The sequence below is a fragment of the Motacilla alba genome, chromosome 3, assembly GCF_015832195.1.
Source record: "Motacilla alba alba isolate MOTALB_02 chromosome 3, Motacilla_alba_V1.0_pri, whole genome shotgun sequence".
Lineage (NCBI taxonomy): Eukaryota > Metazoa > Chordata > Aves > Passeriformes > Motacillidae > Motacilla > Motacilla alba.
Window position 1 is genome coordinate 82,193,911 of NC_052018.1, and position 23,692 is coordinate 82,217,602.

Here is a 23,692-nt window from a genome sequence, read left to right on the forward strand (position 1 = left end):
AGAAAACCAGCATGGATCTTTTAAATATTTATCCTACATATGGTTTTCTAGCAGATACATGCAGATTTTCCTCTTGCTTTGTTTTAGAAGATGGCTGAAGTATTATTAAATACAGGTAATGAGAGGTCAATAGCATCCAGGCCCACACTAGTCCTTACTTGAAATGTTCTAAAGCAAAGGAAGGGAAGAGAGTGAGCATGTGGTTACACTTTGATTACCAAAGCCAGACAATACATTCAGCATAAAATTCTGTCAACAGCTTAGTACTAGGGGTGTAAAATTAATGAAGTCTCTGCCAAAACAAGATTTATGATGATCAGGAGACACGCCTTTACCTAAATGAGAAGTGGGACTGTCCCTGTTGAAGGCTAAAGAATTTAATTGTACTCTGCTGTCTATATTTACTTGGACTATTTTTCCTCATAATTTATATGTGAGAATGTTGATACTTACAGACTACTTTCTGTGAGAGAAAAGTATCATTATCTCCCTTTTAACATGTGAAGAACCTGACACCCAGAAAGCTGGGGTACCCAAGGTGAGGTTTTTGTGCTCTTGCTGCATACTTCCACAGATCCATCAGTGAAAATATCACTAATGATCCAACTTTTAATTTCACAGATGAAGGAACTTGGCGTCATTGTATACAACTGTAGCTGCCTGGTCCTGGATTTACAAAGGATATTTGCCCTGTACAGCTCATTAAGGTATAAGAATAAAGTACCTCCGAGTTGGTCTAAGAGACTCTATGGAGTGTACGATACTCAAAATAAACTGACACTGCGGCTGAACGAGACAAAATCGGAAGCTTTTGTGTCGGTAAGTTCTGAAATGAGTTCCAGGGGTGAGGGGTGACGATAGGGAAAAAATGTACTTAACCCACAAGATCTTTGAAAGACCTGGAAATTTGAAAAATCACAATTGTTTTTTTTAAATTCTATGTTTCTATGACATGCAATTTGCCAGGACTTTAGATACTGCAGGATTTCATTGGAGCATTATTCAATTTCCCTTTTCTGCAATGTTCAACACTTTTCTAGTCATGTGCAGAAAACGATACAGAGGCCCTTAAAATTAAATTCTTTTTTTTATACTAATAGGTAGAATGTGAATGACTTGGGAGTAAATGAACCATTAATCAGACATAGAAAGTGGTACAGAATAAGCTTGGTATCAGAGCTTGTATTTTTATCAATGTAATTTATAAGGATTCACCCTATTGCAAAACATTCATTCTTCTGTACAAGATCATCTACTTCTGCTTTAATTTTAAATGACATTTTAAAATTTCTAAAATCCAAGCAGTGATCCCCATGGAAGCACTGTCGGTGTCTGTATTTTTAATGGAAAGAAATTGAGTCCTCCATCTCATCACTGATGTAGCAAAACTGGAAAAAAGTACCCAGTGAGATAGAGATGATGGAAGATGTGGAGTGTCATTCATTCTGGGGGTAATTACGTGAGTGTAAACCACCCCTTCAAAATCAGGAATATAAATAAAGTTGCTGAGGGTAATTTTCCATTCTCTATAAAACAAGGGCAAAACCGCCGTTGCTTTATAGCCATGTTCTGTCTAAAACAGCACAACACACATAGCCCACTACTAGGTTGTACAGCCACTGGCATCAGACAGTGCAGATGGGTGGTCATACAGGGCAGGGTTCCCCTTCACCTGCTGGGCACCAGGCAATGTTCTGCTGTCCAGGATTTTTCCTACTCTTACAATCAGTGGACAGACAGAGAACTGTTTTGGAGTGAAAGTGTGGAAGTGTCTAAGACAGCCGGAATTAATAGTGGTTTGAAAAAATGGCTACTTCCATTGATTGTGGAGAATCTTAAGGACTAGCTCATATGAGAGACAGAATTTTGGACAGTTTGCTAATGCACTGTGAAATGAAATCCTACTCCTTCCTAAGAAATCTGTAAGAAATGGAGAAATCCTGCTGAAAGTCGATCCTGGAGGGGAACCCAGACTTGAAAGCTGGTTAAGGCCCAGTTTAAGGAATCTGGGATCCTAGACAAAGGCAGATGGAGAGAGACTCTACCTTTTTTTTTTGAGTTTGCAGAGTGTTCCCTTCCTCTGTGATTTTTTCCTTTCCTGTAGGCATGGAAGCCTCTTCTCTTAGGGTATTTCACTTTAGAAAACAAAAGAAAGGATTCAGTGGTACTCAGAAGCTCAGATCTCTGAAGTCCAACTCCAAGAGCTAACTGAATTTGTATCCACGGCCACTTGGGCTGACATACCCCTCTTCAGTGCAGTCCTGGAGTTGCTTGGTGGACCAAGTGTTAATGCTGCTGTGTGTTCCTGAACTAATGATTGGAAGAAGTTCCCAGGAGCCAGGCAGTTCCCTTGCTGCCGTGGCAGTCCTGCCTGGGGCAGAAACAGGCTGCTGTCTCCCTGTGGGTTTGAGATAGCACACCCCCGAGCAGGGGCATGGAAAGGTGCTGTTCCCAGCCACAATAAAGGGCTGTTCCTGGTAGGTGAAGAGGAGGAGCAAGTGCGTGCTTGATCAGAACAGCAAGTGCTACACAACATGGAGACAAGTCCTAAGCCAGTCCGTGGCTGCGGGGCAGGGATCAGCTGTGCCACAGAGTAACAAGTGGAATGCCAAAGCACAGTGCTACAGTGAGAGTTTTGACTGAGATTTTTTTCCTAATTATCTTCAGGTAGTCTTTCACTTTCAGATGTAAATAAATATTTGTATTGAACGCACCCGAAGAAGACAAGTGTATGACAATGTCTCTTCAAGAAAATAATACAAGTGTTAAGAATAACATCTTGGAGCAATAACCTCCAAAAAGTTTCAGATAATTGAAATAAGTTATATTTAATATTTTAACCATATTTAAATCACTTTACACTTTTTTCTTGAGTTGAAATTAATTTTTTGAAAACTTATTTCAATGTTTGTGCTATATAAAACAAGTGTAATACGCAGTCATTGAATTTTTTTATTATACTTGGGAATCATAGCTTAGTGTTGCTTAGCAACAAACTCATCCTCCAGCCTGGGTGAAGTATTGCAAGAGGTTTTGGTATTTTAGTGTTCAGGAATGGATCTGGAATATTGGTCTTGAAATCTTGCTATGGTTAATTTTCTAGTATTTTCTGTACTTAGTTGCAGTAAATCCTTAAGAACACCAGTCAGTAATAAGAAACCACTGTGACAGGCAGTGTACTGAAATTAAGGAAGACTAATAAAACCCCTGGGATCTTTCCCTAAAGGAAAGATGCCCATCTGGATGTCAGCTGGAACCCAAGCAAGTAACAAAGGTGAGAAGGTGATACAGTGGCAGGAAAACACCTGTTCCAGCTGGGTTAAAGTGCCTTCAGCAATCTCTGTCCCAGGAATGAAGTAGTTGCCTGCAAGCAGCTTGAAAGGGGTGTTCATTTCCACTGGCTTCACCTTGCCTTCGACAGCCCCAGGCAGAAGGCAGAAAAACTGCAATCTGGGCTTGTACCAGCTCTGTTCTGGGAAATTCATACCTGAAGCTTTGTTTTAAAGATAAGTTTCTTGCAAAACAGTGTCTCCCTGCAACTGACATAAAACACTTAATTCCTGCTCACAAGTGAAGGATCAGGATCATGTGGCAAGAACATATAAACACTCCATCTAATAGAAACCAGTCCTAGGGCTCTTTGGAACAAAATTCTCTGAAATGTAACTTCAATTACAGCTTCTTTCATGACTGTGCATGTTTTGAAGTTTGTGTCTTTTGCATTTTACCCACAGTTACACCTAAATGGTGAGGCTTTTGAGGGCCAAGTGAGCAAGTAGCTTGCCTTTGTAGCCTTGGGTATTCTAGCAGGACAGCTGAAGGTATTAGTTAATAATCTCTGCTAAAATAATGGATACTACTTCTTATCTCAAGACTGAGGGGGAGAGAAAATAAATAGCTTTTAATGCCATATTTGAACTTTTCCTTTCACAGAACTCACCTAAACTCTTCTGCCCCAAGGACAGAGTCCTGGATATTGAAGCTATCTACAGTGTTATTGACGATGCCAAGCAGTTTGTGTACATTGCTGTCATGGACTACTTGCCCATTGTCATCGACACCAATGCTAAACGGTGAGTGTCCAGGTCCAGGCCCGGCTGGTTGCCATAATGCCAGTAGGGTCTGCTGGAGAAAATGAACCCACAGGAGGTTAGTTACTACTGTGCACCAATTTCTTGGGGTCCAGTTCTGTTCTTATTGAAATGAGAGTCCTGCCATTGACTTAAATGGGAGCAGAATTGGGACCTAAGAGGACATTTCCAGTTCTGGGTCCTAAACTTTGGATCTGCCTGTTGAAGGAGATCAGAAATTGTCTAGTCTGACCATCTGCATGTGACTGGGACCCAGGAATATAACAGTCTGCTTATACATGAATCCTGTTTCTTACACTATTATATTGACTATCCTGAGACCACAATTACTGGCATATTATGAGTATCACGCAGACAGTCAACATGACAGAGTGTGTGTGTGTGTTAAAAGAGAAATAATTTGTTGTGACTTGTGTACAGTGTAGGAAGTGTCATTATCTTAGAGGCGTACACATATATAAATGAAAATTCCCAATTCAGAATAGATTAGATTTGAATGATATCACAGTTTGGCTAACTGAGAGGTGCTAAACCAAACAAAACCACATAATTTTTGAGCAGCCAGTTTGTATGGACCATTAAAAAGCATTCATGGGCCCATCACTGAAGTCAGAGTTCATCAAAACCATCCAGCTCAGGATGCAATAGCCACTGGTCCCTCCTACTCTTGATAATGCTCACAATGAATTTAGAACTTAGCAAAGCCTGCTATTCCATCTATGCATATTATTTGAACACAGTTAAGCCAAACTAAGCATGTGGTTATGTACTCTTTTCTATTTAGAGCAGTTCTGTTCAAGTTTTTCAAAAAAGAATTATCATATCACTGATACCAAGGATAAACTACTCTAAGTCTGTGAGAGAGTTTTTCTAATAAACTCATTATGTACAGCCTCCATCACAGGGAAAGAATCATGGGCAGTGCTGTAGGAACCTCAGTCTCACAATATGTATCCTTCCTACTTCTCCTTTATGTTGGAAACAATCTTAGTATGTAGAACCACTACAGTGTTGTATGTTTTCTCCTATACTCCTCCTTTCTTTATTCTCATGGTGGAAGAATTCAGAAATCTACTGGATTAGGGAGAGGCAGGGAAGCCACCTGTGTGTACTCTTCAGCATTTTTCCTTCATCATGGCTTTGTGTTTGAGGCACTGCCCCAGCTTCTCTGCTTTGCCAGCTCCCAGTTTTTCTTCTAAGTTATTTTCTGGCATGGTAGAGCTCAGATTTCATTAGCCCAGGTGTTTTGATGCTGCTGGAATGTAGAAAACACACATTTTTCTTTGTTTAATTCTCCCTGCCCTGACCTGCTCCCACCAAATGTCAGGAATACAAAGCTAACTGTCAATTGTGAGGATAGCAGCGTGGAAGCTACCGTCCCATTCCTGGCAGAATTCCTGCAATCCCCATCACACAGCATCCTCCTTAAGCAACCCATCTCATCTGCTGCTGCTGCTGAAGGACGCAGGCACCCTGCACAGCAGCTCTACTTCCCACGGAGGAATTACAGAAGGCATTGCAGTCCCCATCCTGAGCGGTCCCAGTGCACAGGGGTTGAGCGAGGGATGTTAGCCAGGGAGAGATGCGGGGTTCCAGTTCCCTGAGCTGTGCCAGCCGGGAGCGCCCGTGTGGCCGCGTCTGGGCTGGCCAGCAGCGCCCTCTGCCCGCGCCTCTCGGGCACAGGAGCGGCTCTCCCGAATGTTGGGAAGTTTTTAAAGCTCTCTGCAAATGTTGTCTTCTTTCTCCACAGGTACTGGCCGTATTTAGATGGGAAGATAAGAGAAGCATTAGTTTTACGAAGTATTAAAGTACGACTTCTCATAAGTTTCTCAAGAGACACAGATCCTCTTACTTTTAACTTTGTTTCATCTCTGAAAGCTATTTGCACTGAAGTTCCAAGCTGCAGTTTGAAAGTTGTAAGTATAATCCATATTGCTTTAAAAGATAAGATATTCCCCACCCTCCACCCAAAAAAGAATCAAGAAAATACAACACCTGAGAATTTTTTCTGTTATTATCAAAGTCTTTAAATTCAATTAAATATCGGGAAATGTAATATATTGAACATAATTTACTCCTAGTGGTAACAGAATTTGAAATTAAGACAGAAAAGTATATTGGTGCCAAAAGGCAGTCAGTGTGGTGGACAGCCCATGCAAAACACCACATGTGTTCTTTCACAGCAAAACCAACAGAGTGAACTGTAGCCAGTGGCCGTGCTTATACTGTGAGATAAGAGTCAATCTGACAGCACAAAAATATGATTTAGTCTGCATTCTCGTAACCTTACTGTTAAGCTGCGTAAGCATCCACTTTTGCTTCAGTCAAGTGCAAAGTACAAGAAAAAATAATGAAGGTTTTACATTGAATTCAGTCTACAAACTCAAAACTGTGAAGACCAGAAACGCCACTCTGGGGCTGCATTAGACATGCAGTACAGGAAAGTGAGAAATACCATACAAATGTATGAGAGAACAGAGTGTATGGTAAGTGCAACTTCCAGTGTGACACACTTCACTTTTATGAAATTGAGGCATACTGGAAATCAGCCACCTTGGATCCTGGTGGGGGGGTTTGTGTTTTTTGGTTTTGGTGGGGTTTTTTTTTTTTGTTAGTTTGGTTTGGTTTGGTTTGGTTTGGTTTTTTTGGGGTTTTTTTTGTTTTCTTTTTGTTTTGTTTTGTGTTTTTCAGGTAACAGTTCTAAATAATCTGCTCTATTATTTTGATTTCCTAAATTGATAATCCCGTAAATCTCTCTGGCTTTTTGTAAATTGACAAGAATTCTAAAAAGGAAGTACTATTTCTTATACCCACAATAAGTGGTATTATGCATATTTAGAAAAAGGGCTTTTTGTTATAATGTATGTTGTTATTATAAGTTTCCTCAGTAAAAAAGCAGCCTAAAGTGTGGTTTTAAGTAAAAAAAAAAAAAAACATACATAGCTAGCTCTGTTTAAGCCACTTCAATTTTAAGTAACTTCTAGCTTTTTCCATATTTATCATCAAAATCCTATTGATGTATTCAAATTTTTTTTTTGCAAAGTGGTACCTAATACTCATATCCATTGCCATCTATTTACAGCCAGTATAATCTTTTGTACAGAATTTGTCTTGTCAAGAACTAAATGATAAAAGGAAAGAAAACCTACTCCTAAGCACCTGTTCTAGATAAATAGTCCAGCTAGAGTCTCTGCAGTTAGAAAATACAAAAACAACTTTCAGTAAAAAACTCAGCTGTAGAGAGTTGTAAAGGTACAACACTAAGTCAGTTACCTCTGTGCTGTCCATCACATTTCCCAGTCTGGGGGAGCCACTGCCTTAAATAAACCTTGGTATGAGTAATAGCCCAAGGGTCAGAGTTTGCTGGTATCAATTTGATTTTGGCTGAAAACAGTGCCACAGGCTCCATATCAATGCTTTATAATTAAAAAAACATGTCAGATGAGCAACTGCTTTTTAAAGCTGCATTTTTTCTGAATTCATGTGTTACAGCCAGGATCAAAATGAAACAAAACTATGTGTGTATGGAGAAGAAAGAATAGGTTAAAAAAGTAAACAACTAAATTACCTTTTGAACTATCGAAAACATTCCTTTTCCCTCTTGGTTCTGCTTTGGCTGTGAGAAAACATAAACTAACCTCAGTACAAATAATACTGTCTTGCAGACATGTATTGTGTGTGTTTATATACAAAACCACTGAAATTTTAAGAAAAACCTGTTACAAATTCTGATTGAAATTACACTTAAAATTGCTAGGTTGCCCCAATACCTCTGTATGGTTCTGACCAAAATGCCACACACGCCTGCACTACATGACCTCCTATCCCCCTGTAGTCCTGTTCTTTTGGGGATAATATATCCTGCAAAGCATACTCAGTAACTTCTTATTTTTCATTTAGCTTTTGATCCTTGTGATATGCCTTGTCTTGATTGTTTTCCTTTTTTTTTTCTTATCCCTACGGAAAGACCAGTTTGGCTTGAAAGTTTCCAGTGGGTGCCAATGGCTGGCTGCAGCTGCAGGGTGCACTGGTTTGCCAGTGGTCACCTTGGAGAAGGAGATGCAGATGTAATTTCTCTGTTGGATGGGAATCTCCTCCTGGTTTCTTCTGGTCTCTGACCAGGCTAATGCAAGTTCTGGTATTGCCTAACTGCAAGTAGAGAGTTAGGGCACTGCAACCCTGTTACACCTGGCATTTTCAGCATCTCAGAGTTCCATTCACATAAGCATTAATAATTAATGAATTTAACTGAAACTCTTTTGAGAATGCAAACTCAATACAAGTACTCTGAAGAAAATGGAAGAACTTGCACCTATAAATTTTTGTTTGAGGACTAACTAAATGCTGTAAGCACACAGCCAAAGGGCAAGGAGTGACCTGCATATCAAACTGCTGCTGAAGCAGGGAGCTCTGTCCTATGTACATGCGGTCATGAAATTAAAGCTTGAATCAGAAAGGGCAGACCCAAGGTGAAGAGCTCACCATTGTGCTTCTTGGGACCTTAATTCCTGTATTCCTTAAGTTTTGTGTACTTGACTCTGTAAATGCATCCTGTGTGTGCGAATGCCTGCTCTAACTCTGAAAGGCGCAGCAGGAAGGGGCCAGCTCTCTTGGGTGCAGAGCTGAACAGAGGAAGGTTTGTGCTTTGAAAGGGCCTGCAGAAGTTATGACCTAGAACAAAACTGTCTCTAGACAAGTGGAAAACACAAAGGAGTGGCAAGGAACATCTATCTACAGCCAAGTTATTCTTGAGCACCCACATGAATCTATTTCTGAGTTGTGCAGGTGAATTCTTGCTCATTTTTGTCTGTTACTGATCAGATGAGGAGTGCATATAGCTCTAAAATTATAAATAAATAAATAAATAAATAAATCTTGCTCATACTTCACTCTCCATGGTAAAGCCTTTTCCTCTTGTTGCCTGGAAAATTTGATCTCTTTAAACCAAATTCAATCCTGAGAAGCTTCTAAATTTCTGAAATGGTAAGTTTCCTGTTGGAAGCTATGCAATGTGTGATTGCAGAGGTATTACATCAGCTGTTGTTTGTCTGCTGATCCCAATCCTGAAGCAGACTTCAAACCCCAGTGTCCCTTGAAAAATGAGGAAATGAGTTAAAGAAAAGTTCCCAGCTCTTACCATGGAGTACAGAAATTTTTTTCAATTTACAGCCTTTACTACTTGGCACTGTATTGCTTTTAGCATGCAGCAGTCATATACTTTGTATAGTTCAGAATGCCAAGGCAGGAGTATCGCAAGCTATGAGAATTTAATTAGAAATACAATGTGCAGCATTTTATTAAAGTTAATGCTTGGCAATAAGCTGTTCTGTAGTACCAACTCATTTTCAATAAAGATTAGAGAACAGACTGTATTTTTTCTGTCTCTTATAGAGCAATTCTCATTAACCTGTGCTTCCTTCTATTTTATGGCAGAAATTCTTTGACCTTGAGGAAGAAAGTGCCTGCTTCCTTAAAGAACAGAAGAACACTTCCCTTCCCAAATTGAATCGTAACAAATACATGGTGACTGATGGAGCTGCGTATATTGGTAAGTAACCACATCTCAAGAAATTGTCGTTTGTATCTAAAAGCCTGAAATAACAACCTTTTGTAGATGAGCAATCTACAGCTGATATGTTCTTTAAGTGAAGAGAATAGTTCATTTCTTTGGGAACCTGGATGATGGCTGAACTTTGAGACTTTTCTCATTTAAAACCTTTTTTTCCGCCTCTGAATCAGTTTCTCAAGACCAGCATTCTGCTTTCAGTATATTAAAACAGACTGAAAACACAAATATAACACAATTTATGAAGCAGGTATAATTAGTAGCATATTCTCTTGTTCTGCAATCCAATGAAGATGGAGTGTTCTCCTTTCCCCATGTTATTACTAAAGCTATGGTCAATCCTGGCAAATACTGTACAGATGCTCTTCATCCTCATCATCCAAAGCCTTACTCCATTTACTATAATGACATTTCACACACCCTCCTAACATTAGGTATGTATCTAACTGGTATTTTGAGTTAAAGTGTATTTAAGTAAAATTACTGTGTGGCACCTCACAAAAGTTTGGGGTTTTTTTACTTGAAAGCATAGGAAAAATTGTCCCTTGTGATGATGTTTCAGTTTACCATCCTTGATAACTTTAGAATTCTTATTGTTTCCTGCTGAAGTTACAGCCTTGTTTGTCAAAAATACTGCATGTGTTTTAAGTGTATAATTTAAAATACTTACAGTTTTAGTGAAATAAAAAAAAAAAAAAGTAGCTGAAGCACTTGATTTACCTGTTTTCCATTAGTCCAATTAACCTTTTTGCCCTGCTATCCCCAGGATTCAAAGTGCCTATTTGTTACCTTAGATTTCCACAAAGATTGAAATAACTGGCATAAACCAGTAAAATCTATTTTTCTTTCCTCAAATAGTATCTGTCAACAGGTAGGTTGTAAAATATCTACTGGTTTGCAACTCTGAATTGTTTATACAGAAGAAAAAAAAAAATCATTCTTAGCACTGAAAAGGCCAGTGAGGAAAGTAAATGGAGTAATAATGTAATAGATGTAAAAGGAAGAACAAATTAGTTTTGAATAAATAGAAGAACCTCTTTTCACTTCTGAAGACTTAGAGCTGTTAAAACTTCCAGGAACAATCTTTACTACTCATGGTATGTATCGGAGCTTTTGTTTTTCCTGCTGCTATTAAAAAAACCTAACTTACTTCCATCTCTGTGCTGGGGAAAATGGTAGTGTTCCATTCTGGATTGCCTTTAGGGAGATTGTTTTTTTATTTGGTTGTTTTTCTAATGTTAGAAACTCACTGTTTATTCCTGCCTTTGCTTGCAGGTAATTTTGATTGGGTAGGAAATGCTTTTACGCAGAATGCTGGAGCTGGCCTTGTTATCAACCAAGCAGACGCGGGGAACAGCACAAGCATCATTAAGCAACTCAAGGCTGTTTTTGAAAGGGACTGGTATTCACATTATGCCAAAAGTTTACAACCAACAAAAATCCCAAACTGCTTTAACCACAAACTCAATAAAGGAACTTCAAATAAGACTTCCATGAGCAATGTGAATTAGAAAGACTATTTTACCATTTAGTATGGGAATGAAGAATTATGTTGGGGTGTAGCCTTCTTTCATATTTACAGACAAAAGACTTAAAGAAAAAGCAAAAAAAAAAAAAAAAGAAGTTTGGTTTGGGGGGGTGTTTTTAGGAAAAAGCACACTTATATTAAATCTGTCTAACCTATATTCTCTATATGGATTATTTAAGACTTTCAAATTTGTTACTTCTGACACTGAATGTCATATCCGCTTCCATGTAAATTTTAATGTTCCACATTTGAATTTATCAGCATGTGTCAATGTTTCTGTTTTAGGACTTTCCCCAATTGCCAACCTGGCTAGAGCAAACCTTGGGGCAAAATGAAGATTTGAGCTTTGAAATGGCATTCTAAGATGAGTTGTTATTGACGTACAGATAGATGGTAGGTTTACTGTAATAGAAAATGTAAAGGAATAAGCAAAGTTTCACCCATATAAATAATTCCCTTCAAATAACTACCCTGTCATAAAAATACTTACTGTTTTTGAGCATTTACTTTGAGTATCACTATTCCATGTCTTCTAACTAGCCTTAAAATACATTGGAGTTACAGGACTGGTAATTCTTTCATCTCCTAACAGTATGAGAAATTTTTGAGGGGTTGGGGTTGGCCTCATCAAGTTTGTCATATTCCTTAAAGCCTCTCAGATTTTTTATCAAAGTACTGTGGATTCCTTTCAACAGAATAGTTATTTCCAATTACATACATTTCATCTAACAGTGAAAATATCTGGGTTAATAGCTAAAACCTAGAACTGATTTTTTTTTTTTTTATGTTTTTGTAATCTGAAGAAAATTTCTTCCCCAAGTCAAGTATTTATCATGTGTGAGTCAGCAGATAGGTGATGGCTCATTATTAAACTAATGCACATCTCAAAATCAAATACTGCTTTTTAGAAAGGCCAAGGGTTATGCAAAATCATGCAGTAATTGTTGTTAAATGATCATACAGTAATGTTGTTGATTTTTACACCTGAAGAATTTGCTTTCCTAACTTCTACTTACAAAAGTAATAAAAATTGTGAAGTGACATTTTTTTGTTAAAATGTCATCCATATAGGTAAATACACCTGCATGGACAGAAGGTGATGCCTTCATTTAGACCACAGTTTTAGTTGGTGTCAAAAGTGTGCCTCTACAATCACAACTAAGTTGCACCAAGAAGCAACTGTTCTATAAAAGTGTGAATTTACTCTTTGAAGAAATACACATAAATGTTTGATGACAAATTTTTCTCCAGTCAGAGATGTAATAGCATAGTTTCATAATAAAAATGTTTCACTACCATGCCTCTGCTTCCATTGAAGAAACACAGCCATGAAAACAAAGTGCATTCTGCATTTTGTTAAATATTCACAGAACCTTTTCCAAAATGATGACTTGTCTTCTCATCTCCTGAAGGCACACTTCAAAAGCAGAGGGCAAAAAGAGAAAGAAACCCAACCATATTCCAATGTATTAGTTTAATCTTATGAAGAATTAAAAACCCACCTTGACTTTCAAAACATAGTTTACACTTACAAGGTAAAAAAATTCAAATTTATTTCACAGTGAGCGCAACTTAGGAAATTTTAATAAATTAACATATGCACAACTTCAAAGTGTCAGCTAGAGATACCCCACAAGATGAATTATGACCCCAAAAGGCACACTTTTGACAAAGATTTTTTATTTTGCAATTGCAAATATTTATATCATCTTACTGAAAAGAATGATAAATCAAAAAAAAACTTTTAAGATTGCCAGCTTTTACAGAAATACAGCTTTTACAGAAAATATTTTGCACAACTCAAATAGTCAATAACATTTTCTGATATTCAGATAAACACATGGCATGTACTAGTCTCACACACACATAGAAAAGCATATAATCTGGCATACTGATAAGAAACAAGTGTTTTAAAAGAAAAAGTTTTCCTGTGTTGCTATGAGGAAAGATCTTTGTGAGGAGAAATTTCTGGATTTTCTTCCTTCTCTATTTAATTTAGAGTATGTATAGCATGTATGGGAGAGAGATTCCCAGAACTTAACTTACTTGTTTGGATTTTTTGTTTTGTTTAACAAATTAATATTAGTCCAGATTAATTACTGATGAAAATTTCAGCCGAGTTGTACCACCAATAACTTTAGTCATGTGAGTCAAAAACCCACAAAATGAATAAACAAAAAGCCCACCACATTTTTAAAAGCTGGTTGAGATAGTTGTACAGTTTCTCAGGTCCCTATGGATGGGTGATCTTGAAGTTTGAGATAAACTTAATACCATGACCTTACATAAAACACAAAATTATTCATGCAAACAAAAAAACCCCACTGCCTGGAGTTGTTAATTGTAGCACCTAATGGCAATAATATACAGTAATCAGTCAATGTAGGGGTTTTTTCCCCCTCTTGCATTATGGATACTGCAAATGTGTTAAGTTTTTTTAATTATATCTTGTATAAAAAATGGAGGATCTGAGTGGAACACAATTTGTCAGATGATCAAGCTAAGCTGTTTACAAAGCAGGATTTATTGATGGAATCAGAGTGACCATCGACTGGACAGATCCTAGGAAAATGCAGATCATGAATATAACAAGATCTGTTAGTTTGCAAATATTTTCTTATTTGCTAGATAAACAGATTCTTGGTGCTTCAATGACCTCCTTCAAAGAGCAGATACATAAAAGTATTTTTTAAAAGTGGCAGTATGTTTTGGTTTTATGAATGGAAGAATTTGGCTGGTTTTGAACAACTTTCAATGCAAAATACTGGCCAGCCATCCTATAAATGGAATGGCAGATTCAAATTTCATTTGCTATAAAGTATGGATCAATACTGTAATAACTGTTTAGAATGGTGTCAGCTCCAAAGTAGTACATAAGGCCTTGACCTATTACATTAGCCAAAAGACAAAGTGCATCCTTGAACTTCAGCAAATAGGAAAATTAAAATACCAGATTATTTTTTGAAACCGTATAAGGGGATTATCGCCAATTCTTTGGCCTGGGCCAGTGCTGTTACTGGATTTGCTAAAACAGCCTCAATTTTGGCTTCAGATCCTTCTACCACTGTAATCAGAAGCAACTCTATTACAGTGATTTCACATTAGTTTAGCAGGGATCAGAACCAAAACTAGTTTCCTTTTGCTTCTAATCTCCTGAGTATCACCACTGCACAGGCTGTTTCCTAATTAAACAGGGATTTGCATTCAGGGGTTTCTCACAGACCTCACAGGCATAACCCAAAAGATGCACTTTCTCTAGGCCCTTCTAACTGGCATTGATAACTCTGTCATATTAAAGGCAATTTCCTAAACAGAACGGTTTTATTCTTAAAGAATATAGACTGTAATTGTTGTTTGCTGCAAACATTTACTAGTGCCTTATTCATACAAGTTTTTGTTTAACTGTTCCTCACATGAAGTCCTGCTAAAGATCCTGTATCTAGTACTGAGGCATAGAGCAAACTTCCTGAATAAGAAGACATTGTGATTTTTACAGTTTAGTACCTAAAACTAGAGTCACAAAAAGACAAAAACTGACTGCAAGATGTTGGTCCAAACCACAAGCACACCTAAACTGAAATATTTTTATCCAATCCCAGTTCAAGGGACTAAATTTCACAATTTACTCCTGGCTTCTTTATCCAATAATCTATAGCACAGTTGAATTATTCTGTCCTGCCAAGGTATTAAATCTGAATTCTCCCAATATCTGGCTGCTATCAAAACCATAATCACAGAAATTCCTGTAAGCACAGGTTGAAGTCCAAATATCACGCAGTTTGCTACTTTCCGGATCTTGCATGTTAAGTCTCACGTTGTTTTGGGCCAGGTACTTTTTCTGCCTGAAGCATGAACTAGGATCCACAACTACTCTAATCTCTTGTTTGAAGACCAGAAAGGCATGGATTATGTGCTACAGCACAATGGCTGTAGCTGTACCCTAACAGGAACAAATTTAGGTTTTACCCAATGTAGGGCCAGGTATTCCTCCTGGTAAATCCAAACTGTGCCGGTGGTTCAGAAGAGAGCTTGAGAAACAAGTAGAAAAGCCTCCAAATGCTATTTTTAAGACCTACCCATTATTTGCTATATTACCAGCTACCTAAATTCTACTACTTTGTTGAGATTTGCACACATAAAAACTGAACAAATAAGTTCTGTTACCTTCAAGTTAACCCTAATCTAAGAAAAAATCTAGAAAATTTATAGTGGTTTTTTTTTGTGACTTTAGCATGTACTTACTGGAAAGAGTGATGACAATGCACTCTCATCAAGATGGTAAAAACATCAGCTGGCTCTTCCAGTTTTTCAGTGTGAAGTTCTAATTATCCCTGTCTCAGATGATTATACACTTGACTCCTGAGAATGACCTTATAGAATGCACTAAGTTATCTTCAAACCTTTCTGGTCTTCAAAATTAACTCTTCATTTTAATACAAATACACTGACTAAATGTTTAGTATGTTTCCAGATGGTAATTTCTGGTGCTGTGTTTTTCTTCCACTCTTACCCTTTCTCTACCTACAGCTGTCACATATCCACGGTTTTTCAGTCATCATTATTCCAATGCAATCTATGTAAAGAAACCAGAAGGAATCCTTGGTGTGTTTAAAATTCACAATGATGCCTCCTGAGTTGAAGGTACCGCTCCTAACACTGCTCCACTTCTAACACTGCAAGGTATAGCAGCTCAACTGATACTGTAGGAGATTGATTTTCTTAGCTGTAGTTTTTCACTTTAATTACTGCTGGATGTTATTTCTTAATTTCTCAGTATTGAATCAGGTTGCTCTTGGATCATCACTTTGCACAAATGCCTTAGAAGCTTGCCAAACTAGCATGTAAAAAGAGACCTCATTCAAAATAGTTTAGACAAGAAAAGAAGAACTCACGTGCTTTACACTCTGAAGGGTGCTGAAGTCAATGGATAAACTCCGGTCCTATAATGAAATGGAGCTTTCTATTGTACCTCCTGTTTAGATTAATCCTGCATGGGCTTCCAAGAAAAGTCTGTGAGAATTGTTAGTTTGAATTACCTTGTGATCAGGAATTTACAGAGAAGCTGAAAATAATCCAGCTGTATTGAGTGGTTCAAGACAGTAACTTAAAATGGGTTTTCATTAAAACACATTTGCATTACATATCCACACGATACAAACTGCATTAACATGCTAATGTCAGGTCCCTACAGTTCAAAAACATGTAGGACAAAAATCAAACTATGGCAGCCTATTTCTGAAAACATTGTTAAAAATAGATTTTAAGAATGTAATTTAATTCTGGTACAAGTTATTCTGCTATAGTAATGTTGTCAGCTCTATTTTGTTCACAATAAATTCTACACTGCAATTTTACAGAAAGACTCAATAACTTTTTAACCCTGTAAAATAACCATGATCATTCTGCCTTTAAGAACAGAAAAAAGGCTGATGGCCAATTCAGGCTGCAGACCATAACAGAATATAATAAAATAGCTGTCAACTGCAGCATTCCAGAGGATAATTTTGTGTCAATTTATGTTGCATGGCCACAACAGTGAACAATATGAATTACATGTATCACAGTGGTGTTGCATGAGCACATGGTGGACATTGAATCTCATACAGTAAAATCCATCCCTCTTGTAACAGCATAAAATGTAGTAAGGGTAGAGAGGAAGGGGCAAAAAGAGCCAGAGGCAAACTAACTTGGATCAGCTTGAGTTAATGGATTGGATGCTGACACAAAAGCTCTGGACTGCATTTCTATTTTGTTCCTTTCTCTGCAAAATCCCGTGTTTCTTATGCATCCTCCTTGTTCATCTTTATATGAATGAACTCCCATGATTGTTTTCAGCATGAGGAAGGAACCTTGAACAACTACGAACTTATGCTTAGCAGAAAGAAATCAGCATGAATAAAAGTCCATTGATTTCTGTCCAGCAGGTACCAAGTAGTAAAGCACTATTTGAAATGGGACTCCTCCTTGGACATTAGAAGTTTCTAGTGTAATATAAGCAAAAAATTGACAACGTAGCACACGCCTGCAAATTTCACATCACATGCGGCATTTGCTTGTGATTTGTTTGTTCTCTCAATGTACAAATACTGTCATCAGACAGATTCCATTCTGAATTACTGATAAACTGGTGAAAACAAAGCACAAGTATAAGGCAATCCAACTTGACTTACTCAAATGAGGAAAAGGAATCCTCCCAGAAGAGCTAACTGTATAAAGTTTATAAGTCACTTAGAAGCTAGAATGATTTTTTCAAATGGAAACTTTGAGGGACTTAATGGGGGTTTTAATGGGGAAGGAATCTTTCTGTTAAAGATTCAAGGCATGCACTGTTATATGTAGTGTCTAAGCAAAACAGCATAAAAAATGTAAAATGAGAAGCTCTTCAAATGGAAGTATGTAAACCAACTCTTTGTTGACTGACTTGCTAACAAGTACTTTCTAGTAGATTTCAATCTAGTAGATCTCAATGTTCAATTACTTCACAATAATCTCTTCAATTACTCTGCAAGTATTCCTTATTTGTATTTCTAAAAGTAACACTGTACCTGTATTCAGTGTTGTACTTGAAACTTGACAAAAAAGCAGTATGCTTCTGAAAGTGATAGCTGTTTCTTTCTAAAGGTCAGAGGACTTCCTCTCATCTAACTTGTCCTTTTATTGTCTCCGACTTCTTCAGCAGCCCAGTCCAGGCTGACATTTGTCATGGCCTGAGTAGCAAAGAAAATGAAGTCTTTTTAGTCACCTGCTGTTTCTGAAAACTGCTGGCTGTTCAACATGTTCTTGCCCTTTGAGAGATCCCTCGTCTAATGAGATACTAGAAGTATAACAAAGCACATAATTCCAGGTGCCTCATGTAATTCTTGACCTGGAAAGACACGTGCAAAATCTGGAAAAAGAGATGGAAGGCGGGGGTGGGGAGAATGCTTGGCAAGCTTTAAATGAGGTAGAGGTTCTTCTGATGATAAAAATACCTCTTCTGGTGAACTTGCTTTATTCTAGAATGAACCATTCTTTACCACACAGCCAGATTTGCAATGACTGAATTGCATAGCAAACTTCAGCATGAAAAGGTGAGAGGTCAAATGCCCCTCATCTTTATGAATTGAGCTAATTTCCTCACTATGTAAGAAAGGTGGAAGAAGCAGGTAACATTCCCTCTTCTGATGGAATAGGCCAGGTTGCTACTAGAAATAGAGCTGATAAGGTTTCTAAAAGAAGCAAAGATCTTACGCACCTGACTTCTATTAATTCTCACAAGATGGTGCATCTCTGTGGGAACTTGGGGCTCACAGCTTTTGTACCAATTTCTTTGTGGCAAGCTGTCAGACTTCTCAGGAGAGCTCCTTTTCCTCCTTCTCACTATGCTCAAGACAGTTGTGACATCTGCTTTTAATAATCTCCAGATTCTTCAAAGACATTTCTAAACTAGGCTGTAAGAATTTTCCCTGCGAAAAGGAAAAATGAAGGGCAGGTTCAGTGAGGAATCCAAAGAACCTAATACAAATATTAAAATACATAAGGAATCAGGATAAAAACCAGGAGGCATTCTCATTTTTGCCAACAAATGAGACTTGGGAAGGTAAATGAAAGGCTATTGCAGTACCTCAGATTAATGAGACTGGAATTTATAAACCAAAACTCTTACTTTTATGGACAGTCCCCACATCTGAACTGCTGCTCTCAGTATGCAGAGATGCAGGGAAGAATCAGAGAACTGCTTTGATGTGCTGTACAAGGGTTTCTGCATTCAAAGTCTTTTGTCCATTTCTCAATGTATACCATTTAAAAGGTAGGCTAAAAAATGGGATTCTGTGTATATTCATACAGATCTTACTGCCAAATAATCATTGAAAACCAGTCACTTCTCACAGCAGTTGTGTCCTCAGATGTCACCACAGAGATCTTACTGAACATGTCTGGAGACAGGCAAAAAAGCAACATCTGTGGCAGCAAGTAAGCCAACCAAAAAAAGCTGCAAGCCCATTTTCCAAGTGCTAGTTGATACAATAAAAGCATTAAAGTGCCCCCATCTAGCTCAGATTCCAAATGTCCTTGTATCAGATTCCAAATACAGACTTGAGGCTCCTCACACACACTCAGAGACATGTCCTCAAAGGAAAAATTAGTATCTTTGCTAGAAGAGCTTGGAACGTCTCTAGCACAATTAATTGTTCCACTGCTATCCTACTCTTAAATAAGGCTGACAGGAAATAGTACAGTTTTCTGGAAAGGGCCACATGTCCTTTACTAGAAAATGCAAATATGCACACAAAGAGACTCAGAATAATGAGTTACCAAAGTGGACTCCTAGCTGCAGCACAGAGGGACATCAATGTCACCATTTCTGATAGCACACACCAAAGCCATCTACTCACCTTGTCATTTACACACTGCATGTGGCCAAGCTCATTTTAAAAAACAAAACAAAGGGCAGTGTTTCTCTCTGAATGAAACATTCCAGAGAGGATTCTACCTTTCTTTTTTTCTTTTTTTTTTTTTTTTGATAGAGAGAGCAGCAATCACTGCCCCACTTTTCTTCCCTTTTTACACTCCACTTTGCAAATTAGCAAATGTTTCCACCATCTCTGCCTCATCTGTCTTTTTCCTTTTCAAGCTGTCCTTTCCTGAATGCTGTTTCTGAATCCCTTGCTGCTGCTTTGTACACCAGTATGAATCCCTGCAACTTGCATTATTGGTGCTGTAACACCCTACAAGGTTACCCCCACTAGCTTTACCTGAAGTGCTCAGAAGAAGGAAGTGCATGCACACACTGTTTAAAGACACACAAATTACTATGTATGAAGACAAGGGAAATCAGGGCAAAAGCAGAGTGCAGGCACTACTGGAAGAAATACCTGGACAGGGAAAGGGTCTAAAGTCGTACTCTTCAGTCCGATTTCACCTTGCCACTCCCAAAACCTGTATCAGGATCTAGAGCTCAATTTTGTAAACCTTGCACAACTAACAGAAGCCTTGCCTCCAGGTATTCTGTTTGCTGTTGGCCTGGAGTCACACTCCAGGTTAACCTGCCAAGCTAGGCAACAACAAGCGAGTCAAAACCACAGACAACTTCAAGCCACGTGTAGTCAGCTTTATCCTCCAGATGGCATTTGGCCACAGAAGGGGTCTAACCTGGGTACTTGTTGTCTTGTGACAGTTAAGATGGTCCAAGCTCACCATCATATATAACACCACCACATTCAAAAGAGCAAATGAAGAAAGACCATCTCTCTGCAAATGTATTTTAAATCTCTGAGTGTGACTTTGGCACTGCATTTTATTTCCCAACACAACCTAAAAGTATCAGGAGTCCTGTGTAGAGTTTGCAGAGCAAAAAGGGTGTGTACTATATGTTTCCTACTATACCTCTTCTGATGGAATAAATATCAAATAGAAAAATCTGTCTAAACTTATTTTGAAAACTGCATGGCCAGCTTATGCAGTAGCTAGATATGTGGCAAGGTTACAGCATTACTCTCTAAGGAGAATACAATTAATATGCGTATACATTTTGTTCAATTCAAGCACTGTGTAGTCTCCAAGTTCTGCTATGAGAAGTAGGGATCACTTCTCATTATCCTTCCTATTCCAAAACACAGTATTTATCACAGATGTGTACAATACAGCGGCATAGCTTAGGCCTGTTATATAGGTCAGTATCTGCAATGCACATGGGAACATAGTTTGCCACTGCAAGGAGAGTGGCTGCAAAATCTATTTTGGATAATCCAATTTATATTTGAGGAAATCAATGTGTGGTCATTTCTAGAACTGTGAATATAAGGCAACTGCTGCATGCTTGTATATTTGATAAGTTTTATTATACTATATCCTTATATGAATGCCTATGCAGTGTAAATGCTTTAATATAAGATACTGAATGGTTTTTTTACACATTATTTTCTAAACAATGCTACATTTTACTGCATGTTTATCCACCTTTTTGTGTTGGTACAAAGTGCAAGCTGCAAGACACATGATTTTAATAACTTGCACAGCAGCTATTCAAATCCATTATAAAAACATGTTCTTATGTAAAGACTTAATTTGGCAAGAAATGTGCTTCCTTTAGACAATGGGCTTGGTTCACAGCAATACCTGTGTACTTAATGTTTATTAAAAAAAATTACAACATTATCCCTGAATCCGTAAATGGGGCCATTGAGTCTGCTGCGAGTCACTGTGTTGGTATGCTTTTGTACCTTTGAAAACGTAAATCTGCATTTACTAGGAAAACAGATGACCTGTCCTGATGCAAGGTGTAATTGAAAAAATGCAATCCTGAGCAGCCACTGTCTTTGGTGCTGCAGGATGACAATGTAGCAATCTTTTTTTTTCTTTAAACAATACTTAAAGTTCATACTCATGACCTTAATACAAATAGTTCATGTTACTTGATTGTGAACTGGGCCCACTGTTTACAGTATTATTATTCATAACCAAAGTTCAATGCAATTAACAAAATTGATCAAATTCATTTGTCTGGAAGAAAAAAGAGAAGAGAATGATTTTGCTGATGTTTTGCAAAGCTGGCTTGGTACAGAGTGTTGCTTCTCTACCAATGCAGTTTAAATGTAAGGAAATCACTGCCTGAAAGACTGATGGCTAAGACAGCATTGTCAGTGGTAATATACTGCTGGAAATTAAGTTATTACCAATGATATAACATAAATCAAGGTAGTAATTAATTAATTTAAAGATATGTAAATACTGATTTTAATGCTGCAGCATCATAGAGATCATTTTTCACTGCTTTGATATCCAAGGATTCCTAGTACTACACAAACGTATTTTATCTGCTCCATTTTTTAGGTTCAGTATTTTCATTCAAAGCAAAGTAACTCCCATTTCTTTGTACTGCACTGAAATAAAGAATCTTGTTTCAGTACACGATGCTTTTCTTATTCTCTGTTTGTCTGTTTGTTTCTATGAGCACAAAATCCCAGATTTTAGCCCCTACTGTCCAGCTCCCAGTACCCTGGCTCCCAGTCCTCTGTACATACCCACCCCAAAGGCAGACCAGGTAACACTGACAGACCACCTGGTGCCTCCATGCAGGGCTCTGCAGAGCCTGAGCAGCGCTGGCACTGCTGCCAGACCACTGGCACTTCTGCAATGGGATCCTGTTTCCTAGTAGGTTTGCACTGAAGTTCTAGTTGGAATCTGGGAAAGCAGGAACTACCCCAGGTTTCTCATTTCTCAGGAGACTCACAGAGTCATTGTGATTTTCTCTTGCCAGGACTGCTGTCCCATTCTGTTAAGACCACAGGAGTCCTAACCAAATGAACATAAATTCCCCTCTGATTTGCATCTAAAAAGCTGCTACCAGGTTTAGAATTTACCAAATTCTAAATAATTTGCTCTGTGGAGACTCATGTTCCAAGTAGTTTGGAAATGAGAACACTCAGCAGCAAGTAGTACCCAAACAAAAATGTGGAGACTGACAGGGGATGGGAGGAAGCTGAATTTCCCAAGATGAACCCCAGCCTCAGTAGCATGTGCTTTTTTAAGAGCTGTTTTATGTTGCACCAGGAAGACAGCTTTTGACTGCACAGGTCCCAGTGGGGTCAGCTGCTGCCCCGTGACCCACAGAGTTTCAAATACAACACCTGAACAGATTTCAGGTACAGTGGGAGTGATGAGGACAGAACAAGGAGAAGGAATCAATTGCCATGAAGAGAAGCTTTACCTTAATTCCCAGACTACTTATGTCCCCGTTTGTTTGTGGGGTTTTTTGACAACATCAGAGACCTCACTTTCACATTTTGCATGCTTTTTGCAAGACAATTCTTCTACTTGATTATTATATTAGCGGCCATTTTCATGAAAAATGAAGTATACACTTAATAAAAATATGCATTTAGGAACTCAATGTTCTTTTCAGATATGCAGCTTTACAACAATCATATGAAGCAGGAAACAAAATATTAGACCTGTTTACAGGCAATTAGCAACTATAATTGCTTACTGTGCATTGTATCACTACAATTAACCTGCAAAATACACAAAATTTAAATTCAGATGCTGACATCTATTTTCATGTTAAATTTCCTTTCCAAATATGCATTTTCTCTAGAAATATGCTTGGAAATGTTCAGATGCATTTCATAAGAAGACCAAAAAAAAATTTCAATCCCAGTAGCTAAAAAGCAATCAGCTGCAATGTCACAGCTACAGTGCAGACCACTGCCACTGGACTGATTCACAGAGAAGGAAGGAATTTTATCCTATTCCCTGCCTTCGATCACAACAGGATTTGTGCTCCTGTGGAATGAGATGATCATGGTGAAATGGGTGGGTCCCCTCTCCATTCAGAATCACATGCACTAGAAAGGCCACCTGTCAAGTAAAGCAGACAATGCTTCCTTAAGAAGCATTTCCTTAGTTTTTCATAGGATACATCCTTTTCCAACTTGATATCCACCTCCAAGGCAGTGCATACATTTTACCAATTAAAGCAGGGCACTGATCCCAAAGATGTTGACATCTCCAAGAACTTTACAGTTT

General features: G+C 38.1%; 1 protein-coding gene across 12 annotated transcripts in view; it reads left to right on the forward strand.

Moving 5' to 3' along the window:
* Window positions 1-22,078, forward strand: part of PLD5 (phospholipase D family member 5) — a 180,032-nt gene extending 157,954 nt beyond the window's left edge. For 11 of the 12 annotated variants that reach the window (XM_038132620.1, XM_038132615.1, XM_038132611.1 and 8 more), the window contains 5 exons: window positions 622-819; window positions 3,934-4,073; window positions 5,842-6,007; window positions 9,525-9,639; window positions 10,933-22,078. In XM_038132620.1, the coding sequence (XP_037988548.1) occupies window positions 622-819; window positions 3,934-4,073; window positions 5,842-6,007; window positions 9,525-9,639; window positions 10,933-11,168 (855 nt within the window). In that variant the 3' untranslated portion in view covers window positions 11,169-22,078. The remainder of the gene's footprint in view (window positions 1-621; window positions 820-3,933; window positions 4,074-5,841; window positions 6,008-9,524; window positions 9,640-10,932) is intronic. The other variant, XM_038132612.1, reaches the window with a different exon arrangement.
* Window positions 22,079-23,692: the final 1,614 nt, after the last annotated feature.